General features: G+C 41.7%; 1 protein-coding gene across 2 annotated transcripts in view; it reads right to left on the bottom strand.

The window, feature by feature from the left end:
- Window positions 1-23,697, bottom strand: part of VILL (villin like) — a 70,296-nt gene that overhangs the window by 41,933 nt on the left and 4,666 nt on the right. For both annotated transcript variants that reach the window (XM_087916494.1, XM_087916493.1), the window contains exons 2-5: window positions 14,011-14,101; window positions 5,732-5,806; window positions 2,955-3,151; window positions 1,555-1,663 (exon numbers count right to left, since the gene is read on the bottom strand). In XM_087916494.1, the coding sequence (XP_087772620.1) occupies window positions 1,555-1,663; window positions 2,955-3,151; window positions 5,732-5,806; window positions 14,011-14,085 (456 nt within the window). In that variant the 5' untranslated portion in view covers window positions 14,086-14,101. The remainder of the gene's footprint in view (window positions 1-1,554; window positions 1,664-2,954; window positions 3,152-5,731; window positions 5,807-14,010; window positions 14,102-23,697) is intronic.

Below are 23,697 nucleotides of genomic sequence, written 5' to 3'. Positions count from 1 at the left end.
GTCAGAAGGTGGCAAAAGGGGATCATGCAGCAACCGTTGTAAGTGTGAGTCAGTTGCCAAATGTCTGACTTTTGATCAGGTGACCCTGGGGATGCTGTAATGGTACTTAGGTGGGAAAAGTCATTTTTTTCACTGCTGTTGGAACTTTGAATGATCACTAAATGAACTGTTGTAAGTTGAGGACTAACTGTACCCTCCTATTTCACATGAGTATAGCAAGGGGAGGAGGCAATAGAGTGCAATCTGTTTGGGCCCACCGGTAGCTAACGGAGCTGGTAGCAGAGTCGGACAGCGGTGAAGAGGCTGGGAAAGAACCTGGACCAGTTTTGGAGGCCGAGGAAGGCTCGGATGAGGGCTCTGCATCAGAGGCAGAGATGGGGCCAGGGCAGGCTGGCAATCTGGCTATCAGCTGCCTTCAGACTCAGACAGCAGTGAGACAGGGGAGTTTTTGGAACCGGTTCCTATCCTGCACATGCGTGGGGTTACCAGAAGACAAGAACAATTGAGAAAGCAGGGCCGGACTCAGGAGTAAGGCCACGCCTTGCAGATGATTGCCCCCCCCATAGGACATAAAAGAGGAGCGAATAGGATGTGAGCTTTTGCAGGAAGCAATTAATTCATCTGGTCAATTCAGGCTTTGAAAAGTTCTGATCGACTCTGTGTCAAGTTTGGCCTTGCCCTGCATTTGCCAATTAGTTCTCTGGCAGCATTCCAAGTGCAATAAGGGGGTGTCTATAAACATTCCCCTGAAAGACTGTTTTGTGAAGCCTTGCAGGCTGGGAATGAACATAATTCACAGCCGTACAAATAAAAGAGGTTTTGCTGAAACTAAGATTGTGTTTTATGCTTTCTAAGGAAGCCTAGGTCAAAACACAATCAGACTTGAAAGAGTCTGTTAACAGTCGCTCTCAGTTAGAACCATATATTTAACAACCCTTCAAAGTTATAATAACCCTGAAAAAAGTGACTTGCGACTGGTCCTCACATTTATGACATTCACTGCATGAGCACATGATCGAAGTTCAGACAGGTGGCAACTGGCAATAAATTTCCAACCTGGGATCCTGGGATCACCATTTGTGTCCTTTCCAGACAGCTTCCGACAAGCAAGCTCAATTCATTTAGTAACAGTGTGATTCACTTAACAACGGTGGCAGAAAAAGGTTGCAAAATTGGGCATGACTCCCTTGACAACCTTGTTGCTCGGCAACAGAAGTTCTGCTCCCAGTTATGGTTGTAAGTTGAGGACTTCCTGAATTACATAACTTGCCTCTAAAAGTTTTGGGTGCTCCAACCTTGGAAGTTTTTAAAGAAGAGATTGGGCAGCCATTTGTCTGAAATGATATGTAGGGTTTCCTGCCTGAGCAGGGGGTTGGACTAGAAGACCTCCAAGGTCCCTTCCAACTCTGTTAATCTGTTAATGGCCTTGAAAAAAAAAATAGTTTTAGCTTTTCTGAGTTAATCTCCTGGTCTGGACAGTTGCATTTACTTAAGTTTAGTTTTTGAGAATGCAAAGATATTAAATATATATATCAGGGGAGGGGCTGTCCTTACCTCTGTAGCTGACACATGTTTCTTGCCCTTAACATGAAGGAGCCGTTTGATGTTATACATGTTGGTCTCAACATGCTTGAACCCTGAAGCCAATCCTCCCTTCTTGTAGCTGTTGAAAACAAGACTTCATATTTAATCACCAAAGGGGATAGTTTTAGAGAAGTAACAGCTACTCTAAAGGGTCACACAACTAGTTAGAATCTTACTGTCAGGGTTCTAAATCATATGCCTTTTCTTTTCCTTGCAGGAAGCTCACTTTAAAATATATATATATATTTCTTTTTTAAAAAAGAATATGTTACTAGACCTCATTGTTACAGGTAATCCTCGACTTACCACCATCACGGAACTTCCTGATTACTCTTGTAAGTTGCCATGGTCACAAAACGGGGACCAAACTGATTTTACCATCTTTTTTTCTTTGCAGTGGTCATTAAGACTTACTTTTTCTCTTTCTTCACTGAAAACTAGAAGTAAATACTGGTTTTCAGCAAAACAAAAAACCAAAAAAAACAAAACGATTGGTGTGATTATAGGATGATGCAAACGGCTATTTTTGTGGTACTTTTGCTAAGTACCTGAAATGTGACCCCAGGCAGTTGTGGAAACTTTACAACTGGGTCAGTTGCAAGTACAAATTCACCCACCCCCAAGGGAAGATCTGTCGTAACTTCTAACAGTCGCTAAACAATCGGTCATAAGTCAAGAACTACCTAAATGAGAGTATTGTTGAACAAGTGAAGGAAACTAAAATAAAAAAAAGGGAACAGGAGATTGTTAGAGTGTTTTGTTCATTGCATTAGACCAGAAGTCTCCAAACTTGGCAACTTTAAGACTTGTGGACGTCAACTCCCAGAATTGAGCTATGCTTGTGCTGTCCAGACAGTATATAGTTAATTGGGAAGTGGGATAGTAAGTTAGAATTGGGAGCTGCCCCCTTAAGGGTATGCCTCATGGTAAATGTAGTTAATGCATCCTGGGAAATGTAGTTCATGTCATGTGGCCACATCTGTAATCCTGATTGGTCACTGAATTGACCCTTGGTTGGGTTGGGGGCGGTCCTTCACTCTTGCCTTGACCCCAGCAGGGTTCTGGTGCTTCACCCCCTTGCTCCTTCATTACGGGATGAAAGATCACTATTCCTTTACACTATGAAGTCAGCTATGCAAAGAATTGGACATTAGATGGATCTCGACATAACCGTGAGTTATAGTTGAGGATGCCTGGTGAACCAATAAAGAAACTTTGTATGGAAGCCTTTGTAGAGCTGTCTGTCTGTCTTTATATTCAACCAGTCATTATAAAAGACAGAACAATGCTGGCTGAGGAATTCTGGGAGTTGAAGTCCACACGTCTTAAGGTTGGAGACCCCTGCATAGGCACGTTTTCCTAACACTCACATGATGCCTTTCTTGAAATAACTTTTGAAAGCAGCGGATTCGTGCCCTTGAACCTCTCGATGCTGAATGGCTGTCCCTTGCAGGGAATCATCTATCTGGGTGACATAGAAAGCGGCAGCTCCTTGCTCGTCCTGGCTGGCATTGCGCCCGATCCAAAAGTGGAGATCAGTGGTGAAGCGATGCTGCATCTTTGTGTGCTGGAAAGGAACAAACACGGCATTGAACTATTTTCCCATTGGCGTCGCTCGAAGGATGGGTTGGGAAAAGGAAGAATATTGTTGTTTTTAAAACAATGATCCAAAAAATGCCCAAACACAGTACAGATAGTCCTTGACTTACGACTACTACTGTGCCCAACATTTATTTCACTAAGCTGGGCAGCGAGCTTCATTCCACTTGACGATCTTTCTTGTCATCGTTGTTAAATGAAACACTGCAGTTGTTAAGTTAGTAAGAGGATTGCTAAGTTAATCTGGCTTTGTTTGTCTGAAGGAACGTGGAACATTCCAAGAAGATTGTTGCTTCTCCATTTGCACTATTAAGGTAACTCTGAGATCATCCCAATAAACCTCCAAGTGGCTTCAGTGACTCTCGGAGGGGGTACTATCATGTTTCCCTTAAGATAACACCCGGCCTTATTTTCTTTCGGATACCAAAATAATCACTAGGGCTTATTTTGGGGGGCTGTCTTGATTTTTTTCACGCAGGCAGATGCACAGTGCGTCCAGCAGGAGGGTGCCACCATTACAAGGCAACGCAAGGCAGGAGGTGTGGCAGGGGTGGCACAATGCTGCATCCCCTCCATACTCCACCCCTGCTGTCCTATGTCATCCTCCAGTGCTCTTTTACCTTTGCCTGTCCACGGTTGCCTCAGTGGTGGGATTCAATTTTTTTACTACCGCTTCTGTGGGTGTGGCTCAGTGAGCGTAGCAGGGGAAGGATACTGTAAAATCTCTAGTCAGAGGCGGGATTTGCCGGTTCTCCGAACTACTCAAAATTTCCACTACCGGTTCTCCAGAACTGGTCAGAACCTGCTGAATAACCACCTCTGGCTTGCTTGCTTTACTCCTGCAGCAGGAAAGAGGCAAAAAACCCACCAGAAGCTCCAAGGCTTTGTCCACTGCTGCACAAAAATGCCAACTCAAAGAGGGACTGATTTATCTGCAAATGGTTTCAGGAAGATGCACTGAATCTGCTCAGGGTGGCAAATTGCTGCGGCACTGCCACTGATCAGTGGAGGCATGGGGCAGGGGCGCAAAGGGGCCGTGGGTAAACAAAACAGATGGGGGGACCGAGTGGGTGGACTCTTAAATAGGGCTTATTTTTTGTGTAGGGCTTATATTAGGTGCACACTAAAATCATGCTAGGGCTTATTTTCTGGGTAGGACTTATTTTTGGGAAAACACAGGCAGCGATCAGATGACCTCACAGAATATAAATCCTCCTGTGAGAATTCCTCACAGTACCCCCATTTTTCCTCAAGAAAACTTTCGGAACGTCTCCCAATGGTGGTTTTTCATGAGGCAATTGGACTACCTTGTTTTTCATTGAAGACATGGGCAGATTTCCAGAGAAGTTGCAGATGGCAGGAATGATTTGCATTTCAGTTTGGGATGTAGACAGCATGGTCTCGTCCCAGGGGGGCTGCGCCTATGTTTGACAATGTGGGGATGACACACGGCAGAAAAATCCTGCAGAAAGCACAGCTCCGACTTCTCAACAACACAGTCCTTTCAGCGCTTCCAAGAAAGCTGTGCTCCCATTTGCACCACTCAGGTGACTTTGAGAACACAGATAAACCTCTGGGTGGCCTCAACGTCTCTCTAAAAAGGATGCAAATGACCAGCTGTCTGCAAGGAGTATAAATCCTTCCATTCCCTACCATCCAGTCAGAGTTGAAGAAGCTTCTTGCATCGGAAGCGAAATGTCTTAAGAGAAAAGCCAAGTCCAGTTGCCTTTTGAAAAAGCACCTTTGGGTAAGGTTCATTTTTAAAACCATGGTAGAATAATCCTAAAGCCAGCACGAGAGATTAGGAAGTTGTATAGAAGAGTAATGTTTAATTATATTTCTGGTGGAATCTCACACCCATTCTTGGTTCTAGCACCCAAGGCCATGCAGGAGAAGAGCGTGAGAAGCGTGGGACTCTCAACCCTGGCACCAAAGGGTGATGGGAATGAAGAGGAAAGGCTCAAGCAATTTGGGACCCCCAAGAGATAGGGAAGATGATTTCACAATGGGTGGGGAGAGGCCTTTGCTGGCCGGATACAGTGGTCTTGTCCCCTGAACTAGGCCTCCTATCAGAGGTGGGTATTCAGCCGGTTCTGACCAGTTCTGGAGAACCGGTAGCAGAAATTTTGAATAGTTCGGAGAACCGACCAATACCACCTCTGGGTGACCCCGTCCCCATCTATTCTCCGCCTCCCATCGAGTTCCAGCTGTTTGGCTGGGTCTTCTTTGGTCGCCCTGCACAGGAGAATGGAGCTGGAAAGCAGGTTAGTGGGGTGGGGATTTTGCAGTATATCCTTCCTCTGCCATGCCCACCAAGCCACACCCACAGAACCAGTAGTAAAAAAATTTGAATAGTCCTTCCCACTCCAGAGATACCCATGCACTCTTAACAATTTGCACATTCGATTAACGAATGCACTGGAGAAAGGAGGGATAGGGCTCATTCATTTAATTAATCCTCAGGTTACGAATGTACTGGCAGGCTCCATTACATTCGTAACTGGATGACTACCTGTGAATCAGTTATTCTTTCTTGACCATATCTTACATTTAATATGATGTAGCAGTCTCCTTCAAAGAAACTCCCATAAGCCTTTGCGGGAATAGGCTCCATCTTCATATCCTGAAACAGAAGAGAAGATATCACAATATGCTATGCCAGAAGGTCCTTGTGAGATGCTTTGGAAAGTGGCAGAGAGATCCCAATGTTTAGCATAGGACGGTGGAGTCAGAAATGCTTTGGGGAAGAAGAAATAACTTGTGCATAATAAGAAAGAACAAACAGACAAACCCAAACAAAGGTAAAGGAAATGGACAGCTGCATAAATAATTTAAATAATTACATAAATAAGATAACATTTATTGTCACTCTTCCTGTGCTGCACGCTGACTGGAACATATTAAAAAAAATGAAATTCTGATGCATGCTCTCAAAAGAAAATATATACATACACACACAGATAGATAGATGGATAGATAGATAGATGATAGATAGATAGATAGATAGATAGATAGATAGATAGATAGATAGATAGATATAGATATATATCTGTATAAATAGAATAATATAATATAATAGTGTAGTATAGTGTAGTGTAGCATAGAATAGAATAGAATAGAATAGAATAGAATAGAATAAGGGATAAGAATAGAATAGATTAGATGAGATACTGGAATGAAGAATAGAATGGAATGGAATGTATATACACACATACATGTATACACACACACACATATATATATGCACACACATATATATACACACATATATATGGTATTCAGCTATACATCTATATCTCTATCTATCTATCTATCTATCTATCTATCTATCTATCTATCTATCTATCTATCATCTATCTACACACACCCACTAGCAGTTAAAAGGAAGAAGCAGCTGCAAGCTCACATTACTCTGAGAAGCACACAGCCGAAGACACAAGGCTGAGGATGATGAATGAGACTTCATCGAAACATCGCCTAGATACTTCCAATTTTACGTGGGAGAAAACCTGAATAACCAAAGATCCACACACACACACACACATATATATGGTATTCAGCTATACATACATACATACATACATACATACATATATATATATATATATATATATATATATATATATATATATATATATATATATATACACCCCCACTAGCAGTTAAAAGGAAGAAGCAGCTGCTAGCTCACATTACTCTGAGAAGCACAAAGCTGAAGACACAAGCCTGAAGATGATGAAAGTTTTCACGAGTACTTACATGTATGGAATTCAGCTTTGTTCGGGTATTTTCCCACGTCATTATAGTTATGCTTTTAAAGTTGTAGCAACGTTTCGGCAGAATCTCATCTGCCATCATCAGGCTTCTGTACACTGTTTGTCTGTGAGTCAGACTTTCACAGCCGTTTCTGTTTTAAATTTGGTGCTAGCCTATGCTCTGCCAGAATGTTTTTTTCTTCATCCTGATTGGTTGGGAGTCTTGGTCTGTCTAAGACCAATAAACACAGACCAACCAGAAGCCTGATGATGGCAGATGAGATTCTGCCAAAACGTTGCTACAACTTTAAAAGCATAACTATAATGACGTGGGAAAATACCCGAACAAAGTTGGATACCATACATGTAAATACTCGCGAAAACTTAAGAAAATATCTATATATCAGAGGTGCTATTCAGCAGATTCTGACCACTTCTGGAGAACCGGTAGGGGAAATTTTGAGTAGTTCAGACAATCAGCAAATCCCACCTCTGACAGGAGATTTTACAATATCCTTCCCCTGCCATGCCCAACAAGCCACGCCAACACGCCCACACCCCCACCCCCACCCCCACACAATACATATATGTATGTATGTGTGTGTATGTATGTATATATATATATATATATGTGTGTGTGTGTGTGTGTGTGTGTGTGTGTGTTTGTACATACACACATATATAGAAGAGTGGGATTCAGCCAGTTCGGGCTGGTTCAGGTGAACCAGATGTTAAATTTACATCTGGCTTACCGAACCAGTAGTTGAAATGACCAGCTGGCCCCACCCATCCTGTCCCTCCCCTCCCAGGAGTCTCCACGTGGCCTGTTTTGGATGCAGGTAAGTTCAGGTTCCATGCGGAGTCTCTGGTAGGGCGAAAAACGGCTGAACTGAAAGTTCCGGAAGTCCAGAAATGGGCCTGCTTCTGGAGGGCTCTGGAGCCCAGCGGAGGCCTCCGGACTCTGGAGGGCTCTGGAGCCCAGCGGAGGCCTCCGGACTCCAGGGAAGGCCAAAAATGGCCTTTTTGGAAGTTCTGGCAGGCCACGCCCACCCAGCAACCAGGCAGAGAACCGGTTGCTGGGATTTTTGAATCCCACCCATGCACACACATATATTTATTTTTATTTTATTTTATTTTATTTATTTGTCAATTGTTTACGAGATAAGTAAAAGTGTATACATAATTATGAATACATGAAATGAGTACATATAAGAAAAATAAAAGAAAAATAAAAGAAACAATAGGACAGGGACGGTAGGCACGTTGGTGCGCTTATACACGCCCCTACAGACCTCTTAGGAAAGGGGTGAGGTCAATAGTAGACAGTCTAAGGTTAAAGTTTTTGGGGTTTGGGGAAGAAACTACAGAGTCGGGTAGAGTATTCCAGACATTGACCACTCTGTTGCTAAAGTCGTATTTCCTGCAGTCAAGCTTGGTGCGGTTAACCTTGAGTTTGTATCTGTTGTGTGTTCTTGTGTTGTTATGGTTGAAGCTGAAGTATTCATTGACAGGTAGGACATTGCAATGTATGATTTTATATACCATGCTTAAATCAGACCGAAGACGGCGTAATTCAAGGTTTTCTAGTTCTAGAATTTCAAGTCTGGTGGCATAAGGTATTCTACAACGAGTAGAGGAGTGGAGAACTCTTCTTGTGAAATATTTCTGGACTTTCTCAATTGTGCTAATATCAGATACGTAATGTGGGTTCCAGACTGATGAGCTGTATTCGAGTATTGGTCTAGCAAATGTTTTGTATGCTCTAGTTAGTAGTGTGATATTACCAGAGAAAAAGCTACGTAAGATTAGGTTAACAACTCTTAATGCCTTTTTGGCTATGTAGTTGCAGTGGGCACTAGCACTTAGATCATTAGAGGTGAGTATTCCAAGGTCCTTTACAGAGCTTGGATCATCAACAAGATCTTGACTATTCAGCTTGTATTTTATTTTCGGATTTTTTTGCCAATATGTAAGACAGAGCATTTATTTGTTGAGATTTGAAGTTGCCATTTGTTTGACCATTCTGATACATAGTCAAGATCTTTTGAAGGGTAGCAGTATTGTCTGTGGTATTGAACAGCTTTACATCATCAGCGAAAAGAACGCAGTTGCTCTTAATATGATCACAGAGGTCATTTATGTAGAGTATGAAGAGAGTTGGTCCTAGAACACTGCCTTGGGGGACACCACTATTGACAGGTACAGAATTTGATAGGACACTCCCAATTTTGACCATTTGTTGTCTGTTTGACAGGAATGCTTCTATCCAGTTATGCAGTTGTCCAGAGATACCATAGGATTTTATTTTTAGTAGTAGTTTGTCATGTACCACTGAATCAAAGGCTTTACAGAAGTCTATGTAGATTGCATCTATTGTTTTGCCCTGATCAAGTTGTGTAGTCCATATGTTTTTGCAGTGTAAGAGTTGCAGATTACAGGATAGCTTTTTTCTGAAACCAAATTGTTTATTGGAGAGTAGGTTGTTTGTCTCTAAGTATTATATTAATCCCAGACTATTTGGAATACATAGCAGAAAAAAGAGTCTTGAGAATTGTTGACACTATATGGCATAAAGCTATTGCAGATCTAGTCATTCTGCTTGGGATACCATGAAGCCATCCCGCAAAAAGTAACAAAGGAAAGCGATCCTGGACAGAATGTGAATTGTGTTGTGTCCCTGACAATACTTCGGACTCTGGTAAATCCGGTCAAGATTGCAACTCAACTGCAATACATCACATGATGAAGTTCTCTGCTCAATAATTTGATGGATAAAGAACTTGAAAGAAAATTTGGGACTTCATGATTATATATGTTGACTGTGCAAGAATCTTACACGCACCAAGATGGAAAAACACACTGATTCCAACAATGAAAGAATTGATGTCAAAATCGCTGGATTGGTGGAGATAGAAAAACATTTTTTTTAAAGGAAATAATTAATTAGTTTTGTTTCCACTTGAAAACCACTTTCTGGATGTTTTGCTTGAAACTGGAAAAAAAATGAGAAATTGATTTTAGGTTTTGATGATTAGAATGGTTTTGTTATTGTAGAAATGGCTTGAAATGTTGTGAAATGTAAAAGGGAAAGATTGAGGTTGAATTATTTCTGTCATCCGCTGTACCAAAGAAAGGCGGAGGTCATTACAGGTAGTCCTCAACTTACAACAGTTCGTTTAGTGACCATTCAAAGTTACAACAGCACTGAAAAAAGTGACTTATAACTGTTTCACCAGTTGCTTGGTAACTGATTCATATTCATGATGGTTGTGATGTCATCACATTTTGTGACCTTCTGACAAGCAAAGTCAATGGGGGAAACCAGATTCACTTAACAACCATGTTACTAACTTAACAACTGCAGGGTTCACTTAACAAGAAAGGTGGTAAAATGGGACAAAATTCATTTAACAAATGTCTCACTTAGCAATATAGATTCTGGGCTCAATGGTGGTTGTAAGTCAAGAACTACTCCTCTTTTTTCTTTCTTTATACCTTTCTCTTTCCTTTTCTTATTTTTCTAATTTTTACTTCTTCTATATTTTTAACATAATCACACTTAATAAAAATTACACACACACACACACACATCCCAGGGGTAAGCCTTTCCTCTGCTTTTTCTTTTGTGCTATAAGGTGGATGTACTTTATCAGTTTGGGAGGTCCATCAGCCCAAATGAACATGATTCTGAATTTTTGGGTATGGTCTGTTTCCTAAAATCAGCGTTCCTTGACTTGAAGATGTGAAGTCCAAACTATGATGGCAAGAATTGAGTATGTCTAGGCTAATGAAAAGAAGGACCAGGGGAGACATGATAGCAGTGTTCCAATATCTCAGGGGCTGCCCCAAAGAAGAGGGAGTCAAGCTATTCTCCAAAGCACCTGAGCGCAGGACAAGAAGCGACGGGTGAAAATTAATCAAGGAGAGAAGCGACTTAGAACTAAGGAGAAATTTCCTGACAGTTTGGGCAATTAATTAGGTGGAATAATATGCCTCCAAGGTCTCTTCCAATTTTGCTATTCTATTATTGCAAAAAACTTCTCTGATCTCCATCACTACAAAAGAGACAGGATCTTGTCTTCTTTTGATCCAACATTGGGGAGGCAAGCATTGGAAATAAAGAATACAAATCTATTCCCTGTTCCGAGGTAGAGTTAAAGCATTAGACCTTGTTGGGAATGCAAGTCAGAGAAGGAGGGGGCCCAAACCCTTACTGCAATGGACAAGGACCCACATTCAATTTTGCAGCTATTAAGATTGTTGGACGAGCAGGCACAAAAACAGCCAGGGAAGTGATTGAAGCCTGAGAAACGAGCCCTTCCTCAATCAACAGGAATGCGGATTTGCCACCAGCTTATCAAATACTTAGGAGGCGAAGGCTTGGCAGTACAAGGAAACAAAAGCCAAAACTTAATAATCAACCACCAACAATCCAAACAACATCTAAAAAGCCACATACACCGGGCACCCTACAAATACCAGACACAGAATACAGAGAGAGAGAGAGAGAGAGAGAGGAGGGAGGGGAGGGAGGGAGGAGAGAGAGAGAGAGAGAGAGAGAGAGAGAGAGAGAGAGAGAGAGAGAGAGAGAGAGAACATTTCCTGCAGATGGGTTCCAGCACAAGTCTGAAAGCTTGGAAGACTAAACCCCTAGTCCTCATGATCGATCCAGATTGGATCCTGCAATATTATCCTGGGACACATATAAATTTGCCTTCATTATTGTTGAGAATTTTTCACTCCACCTCTGTTTTTCCCCGTGAAAATGTCTTGAACTTCTAAATATTCCTGGAACTTCCGTGCATGGCTGCACAGTCTTATTTCAAAATTCACAGATATATATATATATATTTGGCTTCATTCATTAACCAGGTGAAGTTTTCTGCTTCACCTCACGCAAGACTTGCTGAACGGGATAAGCTGGTTGGTCAGAAGAGACCACTAAAGATCAGCTGTTTCTAAAAGGCTGCAGCTTGGTGGCTAAAGATTGACAGCATCTGTAAACTCTGCCTCAGAGGGTTTCGAATGCTGATGTATATATATATATATTTGTCTGACAAGGTCAGTATTGACCGGTTGGGGCAAGGAGCAGACAGTCCTATCCTAATCAACCCCAAATCTCTCTTCCTTGTTTTGGAGAGGTTGCATTGCCAAAGCCACTGGTTCACACAACCCAAGTATGCTTAATCATGATTTGTGGAGTAAACTACAGTTGGCTGCATGCAAACACAGCAACATTTTTTTAAAAATCGCTATTTATTATGAACTTTATTTGCTGCTCAGGTCAAACAACGGGGTGATATGCAGCATGAAAACATAAAAAAAATATTACAATCATCCACTGTAAGATAACAAAGCACGTAAAACCAGTGTGCCTACTATCCGTGTCTTACTATCCCCATTTATCTGTATTTACTTCCTTTGTTTATGTTTATGTTCATTTATTTATACCTGCTATCTTGTAAATGTTTGACAAACAAACAAATAAATGTAAAATAAAATAAAGCCATGAACAGTGAGTGTCCACTAGAAGAATTGTCCCAGAGGTTTATTTTAATTTATTTTTAAAAAATTAAGTTCAACCAAGACATTGACTTTGAAATATGGATCGGCAAGATTTTGGATCTGATTCTGTTCTGGTGGTACATTTGCTAGTTTGTGCCTCACTCTTCACAACTCCATGCTTCACAACAGCACGCCAGGACACAAACACACACACAGACAGACAGACACACACATGTCCTCCACTATCTCTTTGAGTCTGTCCACATTTGTGTTTGTTGTGTCAATAACACTATCTAAGCCTCTCATCCTTTGCTGCCCCCTTCTCCTTTTGCCTTCCACCTTTTCCAACACCATAATTAATATTAAAGTAAAGTTAAACTTAAGCAAAGTCTGATGTGCAGCACGACTTAAAACAAAAAGGAAGAGGTTTGCTAGCTGACACTGTTGTATCTGTTTGTATACACTGTATAAAAAACGATTGCATTTGTTAACTACTGAAGAAACTACGTGCTACATTTTTTGGAGGGAGGGTGTCATTTATCTTCACACAAACTCAACCCTGGTTCTATAGAATAGAATAGAATAGAATAGAATAGAATAGAATAGAATAGAATAGAAGGGACCTTGGAGGTCTTCTAGTCCAACCCCTTTCTCAGATTATGTACCATTCCAGACAAATGGCTGTCCAATCTCTTCTTAAAAACTTCCAGTGTTGGAGCATTCACAACTTCTGGAGACAAATTGTTCCACTGATTAATTGTTCTTAACTGTCAAGAAATTCCTCCTTAGTTCTAGGTTGCTTCTCTCCTGGATTAGTTTCCACCCATTGCTTCTTGTCCTGACTTCAGGTGCTCTGGAAAATAGCTTGACTCCCTCTTCATTGGGGCAGCCCCTGAGATATTGGAAGACTGCTATCCTGTCTTCCTTGGTCCTTCTCTTCACTAAGCTAGCCATACCCAATTCCTGCAGCTGTTCTTCATATGTTTTAGCCTCCAGTGTCCCCTAATCATCCTTGTTGCTCTTCTCTGCACTCTTTCTAGAGTCTTAACATCTTTTTTACATCGTGGCAACCAAAACTCAATGCAATACTCATTATATTTGAATCTGCATCAGTTGTATTTAATCTGTTCCAATCAGGTAGTCCTTGACATATGACCTCAATGGAGCCTGCTCATTATGGTCCTAAGTCATCACTGTCGTATATTGACCAGTCCAGTTTCATTATTGTTTTTGTGGTGGTCATTAAATGAATGCTGCAGTCAATAAGCAAAAAGTTAACTCCCAGTTTTCGGCAAAGCCATCGTAGAGCACAGTCATGTGACTGTCGGATGCTATAAATGACCATAAGTCCAGCTATGTTGTCAATGTCCGAAGTTCCAGATGACCATTGGAACTTTGGAACCAGATCATAATTTCATTTTTCTGGGTAAATTATAACTTAACTCAGGTTGCTAAGAGACTAGTTGTAAGTCAAGGACTAAAATGCACTGATTCGTCAGTCAATATGGAAATGATTTGAATGACATGATGGAATAAATTTCATTTTGAAATATCAACGATATTTTACCTTGATGGTCCATATTTGCAGCCCTGGTTTCTGCTCAATGGGTGGAAGGCCCATTTCTCTTTCAACGTCTGTCATCCTTGATCAGATGAAGCTGCAAAAACAAACGAGGGGTAAATATAAAAAAGAATCCTTCAATTGTTTTATTCCCCCACTCTCCTTTAACTGCGGAAAGTACAACACCTTATGCAGGAAGGCCCCCTGGAGGCCTAATTACTTTTATTATCTCAATTTATGTCTCTCTTTTTGTATTCACTCAAGGCAGCTACCACTCAGAAATAGAGAAAAATATAAAATAATTCCCTCTAAAAATGGTGAGCGATCCTATTCAAAGAGACCGGATGAAAAAGGAAAGTTGGATTCCTTTTTTTTTTTTTTGTCAGAGAAAAATTTGTGCGTTCAGCACAACTGCTGGACAAAGTGTTCCCCTGGTACAGGAATGAAACAAGAGAGAGAGAGAGAAAGAGAGGGAGGGAGGGAGGAAGGGGGAGAGAGAGAGAGAGAGAGAATATAGAGTTCTTTTGATGTAAGTGGTGGATTAGAAACCAGGAGGGTGTGAGTTCTAGACTTGCCCTAAGCAAGGTGACTTTGAGCCAGTTACTAGGAGACAATGAGTTCTAGTCCCACTTTAGGCATGAAAGCCAGCTGTGTGTCTTTGGGGTCTGGACCAATCATCTGGAGGCTGTGAGTTCTAGTCCCACAGAATGAAATAATGGTGTATCTAATGAAAAGAAAAAACAAGATATTTTCTTCTTTATCTAACAAAACACAACAAGAGAAAATATAAATGGGAAGCAGAAGGAAAAACAAAGAAAAGAAACAGCAGTAGAACAAACATTGCATCTAGAAGTGTTTCTCACACAGTTTATGCATGTGTGCGTATGTATAAATATTTTAAAAAATAATAATTGATGTTTAAATTGGCAGTCTACCAAAGCTGAATCATCAGCGACCTCTTTCCCACCATGTATGACCTTAATGAGGACTAGCGACCTGCATCTTTAGATCCAAATTCCTCAGAATATAAGAACCTGCTAAATTCTTATCTTTGCCCCCAGGCCCTGTAATTGAATCAGCAGCCCTACTCCAGGGTAAATCTTAGGGGTGTATAACTGCTGACAATCAATCGCCCCCTCCCCCGCTTCCATCTTCAAAATGGAGAGGATGAACTTCAGGTTAAAAAGTTGCGCCCTTTTGTGGATTATTTTCCCTGAAGCAGAAAACTGCACTGAAAACAATATTTTGATTCTCTTGTCACCCATTGTTTTACTCTGCTCCACCGTGGGAGTTTTTATTGTACACACTAAACCTCAAACGAAACGACTCCTGTGTTTTCTCCCCTTCTTCCTGAAAACTGACATTTGCAATAAATCCTTCCAATTGTACTCTTTCCTGATATTTCAGTTCAACGGTTTCAAATGTCGGCCGACGAAATCCATCTGGACATATGCAGTCACGGGCTGTGCCCTACCCTTTATGGGTGTGGAAGCACAGGTGGATTCAGCACGTAGCAGCCCAAATCTAGAACGATAACGTCTTTGCATGCTGTGGGAGGTTTTGGGTGGGGTACAGGTAGCCCTCGACTTACGCCCACAATTGATCCCAAAGTTTCGGTTGCGAAGTGAGACATTTAAGTACGTTTTGCCGCATTTTGCAACCTTTCTTGCCACCTTTGTTAAGTGAATGTTAAATTATGAATCAATTAAGTCAACAGAGGTGTTAAATTAGTAACACAGTTATTAAGTGAGTCCTGCTTCCCCATGGACTTCCCCTGGGACACTGCCACTATCATAAATACGAGTCAGTCGGCAAACATTCCGAATTTTGATTTAGTGACCATGCTGCAAAGGTCGTAACTGTGAAAAGGGGTCATAAGTCACTCATTTTCAGTGCTGTTGTAACTTTGAACGGTCACTAAACGAACTATTGTAAGTCGAAGACAACCTTAGTCCTCAACTTGCCAAATTGTCCACCCCCACCAAATAAAAAATGTAAAAAAGAAGGCAATTGCCAGACCATTTCCAAAGGTGAAGAAGAACAGAAGGCAAAAAAAAAAAGTGACACAACATTATATAGATTTTGTTCATCTGATTAAAATGTTGCTTTTCCTAAGCTCCTTGCGGGGGGGCAGAAAAAAGGAACTGTAGGTTAGGGCAACTTGTTTTGGTAGAGGTATATTCAAAACAGGAAATTACCACCAAACAAAGGGCTAAAATAGCAACTTATTTGATTTCCCACTCATCATTTCCATTTGGCATCCAGTCCGTTCAAATAACTAACTTCTAATTATTTCTAGGCACAACTATATTTTTACAGAGACACGCAGTCGTTTCAGAATTAAAGTTCTTGGTCGAAGTGACCGACAGTAATAATCATGTCCGGTTGAATGACTTCAGAAAGTTATCTGTGCCTCTGGGATTCAGGCCACCTCGCCTTTTCTTGATACCGAGATCTATTCTAAAAAGGAGGGCGTCCAATATTCCTCACGGGTGAGAACTGGTCCTCTAAACAAGATCTGGAAATAGGTGATCAAGAATTAGGTTGGTGGAGGAATTTTCTGTCTCAGAGAATTCTGGGAGTTGAAATGCACCCATGCTTACTGGGGAATTCTGGGAGTTCAATGCCATTCATCTCTTAAGTTTGCTGAGTTGAAAAATATTGTCATAAAGTACTGGCGAAGTACCAGTACTTCCCTGGATAGGAAAACACCAAATTCTTTTAAGGTGGGCAAAGAGACTGATTTGTCAAAGCTGAAATCTATGCTTTCCCCAACAGCTTGGAATGACCTCCAGACGCTCAAAAAACAGTGGACTAACTTTGATATTCAGGTTATTTCTAAGGAGCACACCTGGCTGGGAAACTCTGAGAATTGAAGTCCACACACCTTCAAGGTGCTGAAGGTCCTTCAAGGTGCTTGAAGGAAACACTGGTCTACAAGGTCAAATTTCAAACAAACAAGAGTCTTCAAACTTGGCAAGTTTAAGACTTGTGGACTTCAACTCCCACAATTCCTGAGCTAACATGACTGGAGGAGGATTTCTGGGAGTTGAAGCCCACAAGTCTTCAACTTGCCAAGTTTGAAGACCCCTGAAATAGAGGCTTGAGTAGGAAGGATTGCAGTTTTGGTATAAGACATCTGCATATGCCTTATTATCTCATTATAACAGTTACAGAGTTGGAAGGGGCATTGGAGGTCTTCTAGTCCAACCTCCTGCTCAAACAGGAAACCCTGTACCATTTTTTAATTTTATTTATTGTATTTGGTTTGTCAGTTGCTTACAAGATAATAACTACACTGTAACTACATAGCCAAAAAGGCGTTAAGAGTTGTTAACCTAATCTTACGTAACTTTTTCTCTGGTAATATCACACTAATAACTAGAGCATACAAAACATTTGCTAGACCAATACTTGAATACAGCTCATCAGTCTGGAATCCACATTACGTATCTGATATTAGCACAGTTGAGAAAGCCCAGAAATATTTCACAAGAAGAGTTCTCCACTCCTCTACTCGTTGCAGAATACCTTATGCCACCAGACTTGAAATTCTAGACCTAGAAAACCTAGAAGTACGCCACCTTCAGTTCGATCTAAGTATAGTACATAAAATTATATATTGCAACGTCCTATCTGTCAATGAATACTTCAGCTTCAACCATAACAATACAAGAGCATACAATAGATACCAACTACACCAAAATTGATTGCAGGAAATATGACTTCAGCAACAGAGTGGTCAATGTCTGGAATACTCTACCTGACTCTGTGGTTTCTTCCCCAAACCCCAAAAACTTTAACCTTAGACTGTCTACTATTGACCTCACCCCTTTCCTAAGAGGTCTGTAGGGGGCGTGCATAAGCGCACCAACGTGCCTACCGTCCCTGTCCTATTGTTTCTTTTTCTTGTATGTATCCATAACTATGTTTATACTTATACCTGTTATCTTATAATCGCTTGACAAATCAAATAAATAAATAAATAAACAAATAAATAAATAATATAGGTATAAGTAAAAACATAGTTATGAATACAGGGACACACATAAGAAAAATAAAAGAAACAATAGGACAGGGACGGTAGGCACATTGGTGCGCTTATGCACGCCCCCTACAGACCTCTTAGGAAAGGGGTGAGGTCAATAGTAGACAGTCTAAGGTTAAAGTTTTGGGGGTTTGGGGAAGAAACCACAGAGTCAGGTAGAGTATTCCAGACATTGACCACTCTGTTGCTGAAGTTGTATTTCCTACAGCCAAGTTTGGTGCAATTAACCTTGAGTTTGTATCTATTGTTTGCTCTGGTGTTGTTATGGTTGAAGCTGAAGTATTCATTCAGACAAATGGCTGTCCAATCTCTTATTAGAAATCTCTAGTGGGGTTTAGCAAGGAAGAGAGGGCCAACTCATTTACCAAAGCAGCTGTAAGAAGGACAAGAAGCAACCGATGCAAACTAATCAAGGAGAAAACAACCTGCAATTAAGGAGGAGTTTCCGACAGTGAGAACAATTTAATGAACGACTTTGCCTCCAGAAGTTGCGGGAGCTCCAACACTGGAAGTTTTTAAGAAGAGATTGGAGAACCATTTGTCTAAAATGCTATAGGATTTCCTGCCTAAGGTTAGACTAGAAGACCCCCCAGGTCCCTTCCAACTCTGTTCCTGTTATAATGAGATTAAAAACGCACCTACATACATTGTACAAAAGCTGTTTCCCAATCCAATTCTTCAGCCAAAAAAGTGCCAGATTTCTCCTTCAGTCCTTCCCAAAAGAGAAGCTTAAATAGAAAAAAAATAATCCACCTTTTTTTTTTGGGGGAGAAGTAACTCTTTTGGGTTTAATTTTTGAAAATTCTTTTAATTGGTAGTTCCTAATGTGTTTTTGACTATTGTGTTCTAAGGCTGCATGGATCTGTTTTAATTGTCAGCCCCTTTGAGGGGCAATTGCATAGGAAGTGGTAGCTATAAATACCACATTGGAATAATAATATCAAGGGTAATTATAGTTTAAAAAAAAAACTGGCACCAACATGCCAGATAATAAAACTCCAATGGAGGAAGTGCAATATGTTTGCCATAATTAAAAGCTTCCCCAAATTCACCCCAAAAACAAACACGCACCACCTCAAGAAACGAAAGTTACTGGGTGCGGCTGAAAAGAGAAGAAAAGGCGATTATTGTGGCTTAACTGGAATGTCACCCCCGCAAGGAAAAATTCGCCTTGAGACACAAAACTGGTTTTCTGCTTCATTGGCTCCAGGCATTCAACTTCCTCTATCCTGCAGGGAAATCACTTTTCAGGTGAAAAGCAGAAACAGAGGTCTCCAAACAAATCCACTTTCAGGAGAAGCGGGCATTAAAGGCACAATGGCAAACTAGTTTCATGAAAAGAAGGACCAGGAGTGACATGGTGACAATAGTCCAATATTTGAGGGTCTGTCATGGAGAAGAGGAGGTCCATCTACTCTCCAAAACACCCAAAGGCAGGACAAGAAACAAGGGATGGAAACTAATCAAGGAAAGAAGCAACTGTGGAATTAAGGAGAAATTTCCTGCCACTTAGAACAATTAATCAGTGGAACAACTTGCCTCCAGAAGCTGTGAATGCTCCAACACTGGAAGTTTTCAAGAAGGGACCGGACAACCATTTGTCTGAAATCATATAGGGCAGGTTTCCCCAAACTTGGCCACTTCAAGACTTGTGGACTTCAACTCCAGCATAGCTGGCTGGAGAATTCTGGGAGTTGAAGTCCACAAGTCTTCAAGTGGCCAAGTTCGGAGACCTCTGATATAGATTTTCCCACTTGATCAAGGGGCTGAATTAGAAGACCTCTAAAGTCCCTTCCAACTCTGTTAGTCTGTTTTTGTTTTGTTTTTTATGCACCTCACACATGATGTGCATCACATATCAAAAATGTGAAGAGAATCGATCATTTTGATGTGGCCGCCATATTGTCTTTTTTCATCGCATCCTATGATCATCCTTACCAGTAGACCTGGAAGGAATTCATTTTTTGCCTGTCTTTTGGGGTGACACAAAGGGTGGCTTGCTAACAAATGGACAAGTCATTGTACGTTGTGTGTAGTGTCAATTTCCACAGTGTTGCGGTCTCTCGGGAAAGTTTATTGTAGGAAAACCAGTTTGGTGCAGTGGTGAAAAGGCTGGTTTAGAAACCAGGGGTTGGTGAGTTCTAGTCCCGCCTTAGGTACAAAAGCTGGCTGGGTGACTTTGGGCCAATCACTAGGAGACAATGAGTTCTAGTCCCGCCTTAGGCATGAAAGCAAGCTGAGAGACTTTGGGCCAATCACTAGGAGACAATGAGTTCTAGTCCCGCCTTAGGCATGAAAGGCAGCTGGGTGACTTTGGGCCAATCACTAGGAGACAATGAGTTCTAGTCCCGCCTTAGGCATGAAAGGCAGCTGGGTGACTTTGGGCCAATCACTAGGAGACAATGAGTTCTAGTCCCACCTTAGGCATGAAAGCAAGCTGAGAGACTTTGGGCCAATCACCAGCAAATGTTGAATTCTAGTCCCGCTCTAGGTACAAAAGCTGGCTGGATGACTTTGGGCCAATCACCAGGAGACAATGAATTCTAGTCCCGCCTTAAGCATGGCCCATCTCACAGGGTTGTTGTGTGGAAAATAGGAAGAGGAAGGAGTATTAGGTATGTTCATAATCTTGATTTATTTCGAAAGGAAAAAAAATTAGGCAGGATACAAATAAATAAAAATACAAACAAACAAACCCTGGTCTATATCGTTTCTCCAAATTTAACACCTAGGGGCGAGGGCTTATCACAAAATTGGAGCTACAATGGGATGATCTCTGCTTTTATTTGGCTTCTCTTTTTAGCATTTGCAACTTTTCAAAAAAAAAATATATATATATAAGAGCGTTGGCGAAATAAACAGCCGAATATCTTTTCTTTGATGATGAATCACTTGATCTCTCTCACTGCAAAAATAAATACTTCAGAGATTACCATATTGAAAGGTTTTCCATTAATAAATAACTTGGGTATGTAATGCCAAATGTCCTCAGAATACATCAAGGGCCTGTCAAGTTTTTGGACAAGGCACAATCCTGAAAAATTATGAGCTCAAAGTCCAAATAAGGAAAAGGGAAATATACATGTTTGATTGATACTCATGCTTGGAAAGTTTGTGATATAGGGGGGAAAACGTCCCCCAGGAGGGTTTTTTAAAAGACCAGGAACAAAGTTTGAATCAGAAATGGGGCCATTTTTCCTGCAGAAGTGCTGGACTACAGAGCCTATGAGCTCCTGCTCACATGGCCAGTGATGCAAACTGTAGGTGAAGTCACCTGAAAAAGGATAGTTTGGAAATAAGATATGCAATTTTGTTCTTAAACTTTCTCAAGTTTTAGATGGGTGGACTTCAACTCCTAGAATTCCTCAGCCAGCTATGCTGGCTGGGGAATTTTGGGAGTTGAAATCCACCTATCTTGATCTTGCCAACATTGAGAAACGCTGGGTTAAAGAGTCTTTCCTGGCGGGAATCATTCCATTCTAAGGATCCACAACTACGTATATTAGCTACTGCAAATAATTTCCCTCTGGCTGAATAATACCAACGATCGGCCAGATTTCACTCCTGAGAACCCATTCCTCTGCTTGTTAGATGTGACAGAAATGCAGATTAAGTGTTGTCACAAGCTAATCCATAAAAATAGTGCACCACACAACCCTCTTTCACTGTTAATTCTCATTTCATCCCTATTCCTGCTTAGATGTTGGCCAGAGGGAAAATAATCCCATGGGATTTTTCACATTACAAAAAAGATGCTGAGACTTTGGAAAAAGCGCAGAGAAGAGCAACTAAGACGATTAAAGGCCTGGAGACTAAAACATATGAAGAACGGTTGCAGGAACTGGGCCTGGCTAGTCTAGAGAAAAGAAAGACCAGGGGAGACATGACAGCAGTCTTCCAATATTTGAGGGGCTGCCACAAAGAAGATCTAGACAGCATACTAAAAAGCAGAGACATCACCCTGCCAACAAAAGTGCATATAGTCAAGGCTATGGTTTTCCCCGTTGCAATGTATGGCTGTGAAAGTTGGACCATAAGAAAGGCTGAGCACCAAAGAATGGAGGCCTTTGAACTCTGGTGTTGGAGGAGAAGACGCCTGTGAGTCCCTTGGACTGCAAAGAGATCCAACCGGTCAGTCCGAGAGGAGATCAACCCTGACTGCTCTTTAGAAGGCCAGATCCTGAAGCTGAAACTCAAAGACTTTGGCCACCTCACGAGAAGGAAGGAAGGACTCCCTGGAGAAGAGCCAAATGCTGGGAACAGTTGAGGGCAATAGAAGAAGAAAGGGACGGCGGAGAAGGAGGTGGCTGGATGGACTTATTGAAGCAGTTGGCGTGAGCTTTAATGGTCTCCGCGGGATGGTAGAGGACAGGATGGCTGGAGGAATATTGTTCATGGGGTTGGTTGCGATGGGTCGGACATGACTTCGCAACTAACAACAACAACACAAAGAAGAGGGGTTCAGCTTATTTTCCAAAGCACAAGAAACAATAGATGGAAACTCATCAAGGAGAGAAGCAACCTGCAATTAAGAAGAAACCGTGAGAACAATTAACCAGTGGAATAGAAATTGTCTCCAGAAGTTCTGGCTTCTCCATCACTGGAGGTTTTTAAGAAGAGACCAAACAGCCTCTTCTCTGAAATGGGTATAGGCGGGTCTCCTCCTTGAGCAAGGAGTTAGACTAGAAGACCTCTGAGGTCCCTTCCAGCTCGATTCTGATTGATCGGACCAGAAAAGTTGGTGTCTTTTGGTATGAGGCACCGTTTACAAGGTTATGGAGAATCAGAGAGGAGGAGGAGGAGGCTGCAGTGATCACTTTCCATCACCAAGGATAAAAGTCAGGCGTTGTCAGAGGGCGGCAGAGAAAGACGTGTGAAGGAAGACTGCAAAGATTGTTTGCAGGGAAACGCCTGGGAAATGGAGGCCTTTGAGATTCAGGAAAACACGATTGTGGCACATTGAAATATCGGCATACCCTACAAGACCCTGATGGAGGAAGAGATAAGAAGTGAGAGATATAGATCAGAAACAGAAGAAGTCCCAACACAGAGGGATTACTGTAAGGCCTGATTCAAGCGATCCTCAACTTAGGACCACAATTGAGCCCAAAATTTATGTTGCTAAGTGAGAAATTTGTTCAGTGAGTTTTGCCCTATTTTATGACTTTTGTTGCCCCATTTGTTAAGTGAATCCTTGCAGTCAGGGGTGAGATTCAAAAATCTCAGCAACTGGTTCGCTGCCCAGTGACTGGGTGGCTGTGGCGGGTGTGGCCTACCAGAACTTTCAGGAGGGCTGTTTTTCACCTTTCCCAGGATCCGGAGGTTTCCCTCAGGCCTCTGGGAGGGTGCAAATGGCCTCCTCGGGCTCCAGAGGCTCACCAGAAGCTGGAAACAAGCGTGTTTCTGGACTTCCGGAACTTCCGGTTTGGCCCGTTTTTCGCTCTCCCAGATCCTCGTGGTGGTCCCTGCACTTACCTGCATCCAAAACGTGCCATGTGGAGACTCCTGGGAAGGGAGGGGCAGGGCGGGGCCAGCTGGTCAGTTCAACTACTGGTTCAGCGAACCAGATGTAAATTTAACATCCGGTTCACCCGAACGGGTCCAAACCAGTAGAATCCCACGCTGCCTGCAGTTGCTAAATTAGT

Source organism: Pseudonaja textilis, chromosome Z (assembly GCF_049901715.1).
Source record: "Pseudonaja textilis isolate UNSWEBS1 chromosome Z, rPseTex1.2, whole genome shotgun sequence".
Classification (NCBI taxonomy): Eukaryota; Metazoa; Chordata; class Lepidosauria; order Squamata; family Elapidae; genus Pseudonaja; species Pseudonaja textilis.
This window is presented reverse-complemented; position numbering and strand designations above follow the sequence as displayed.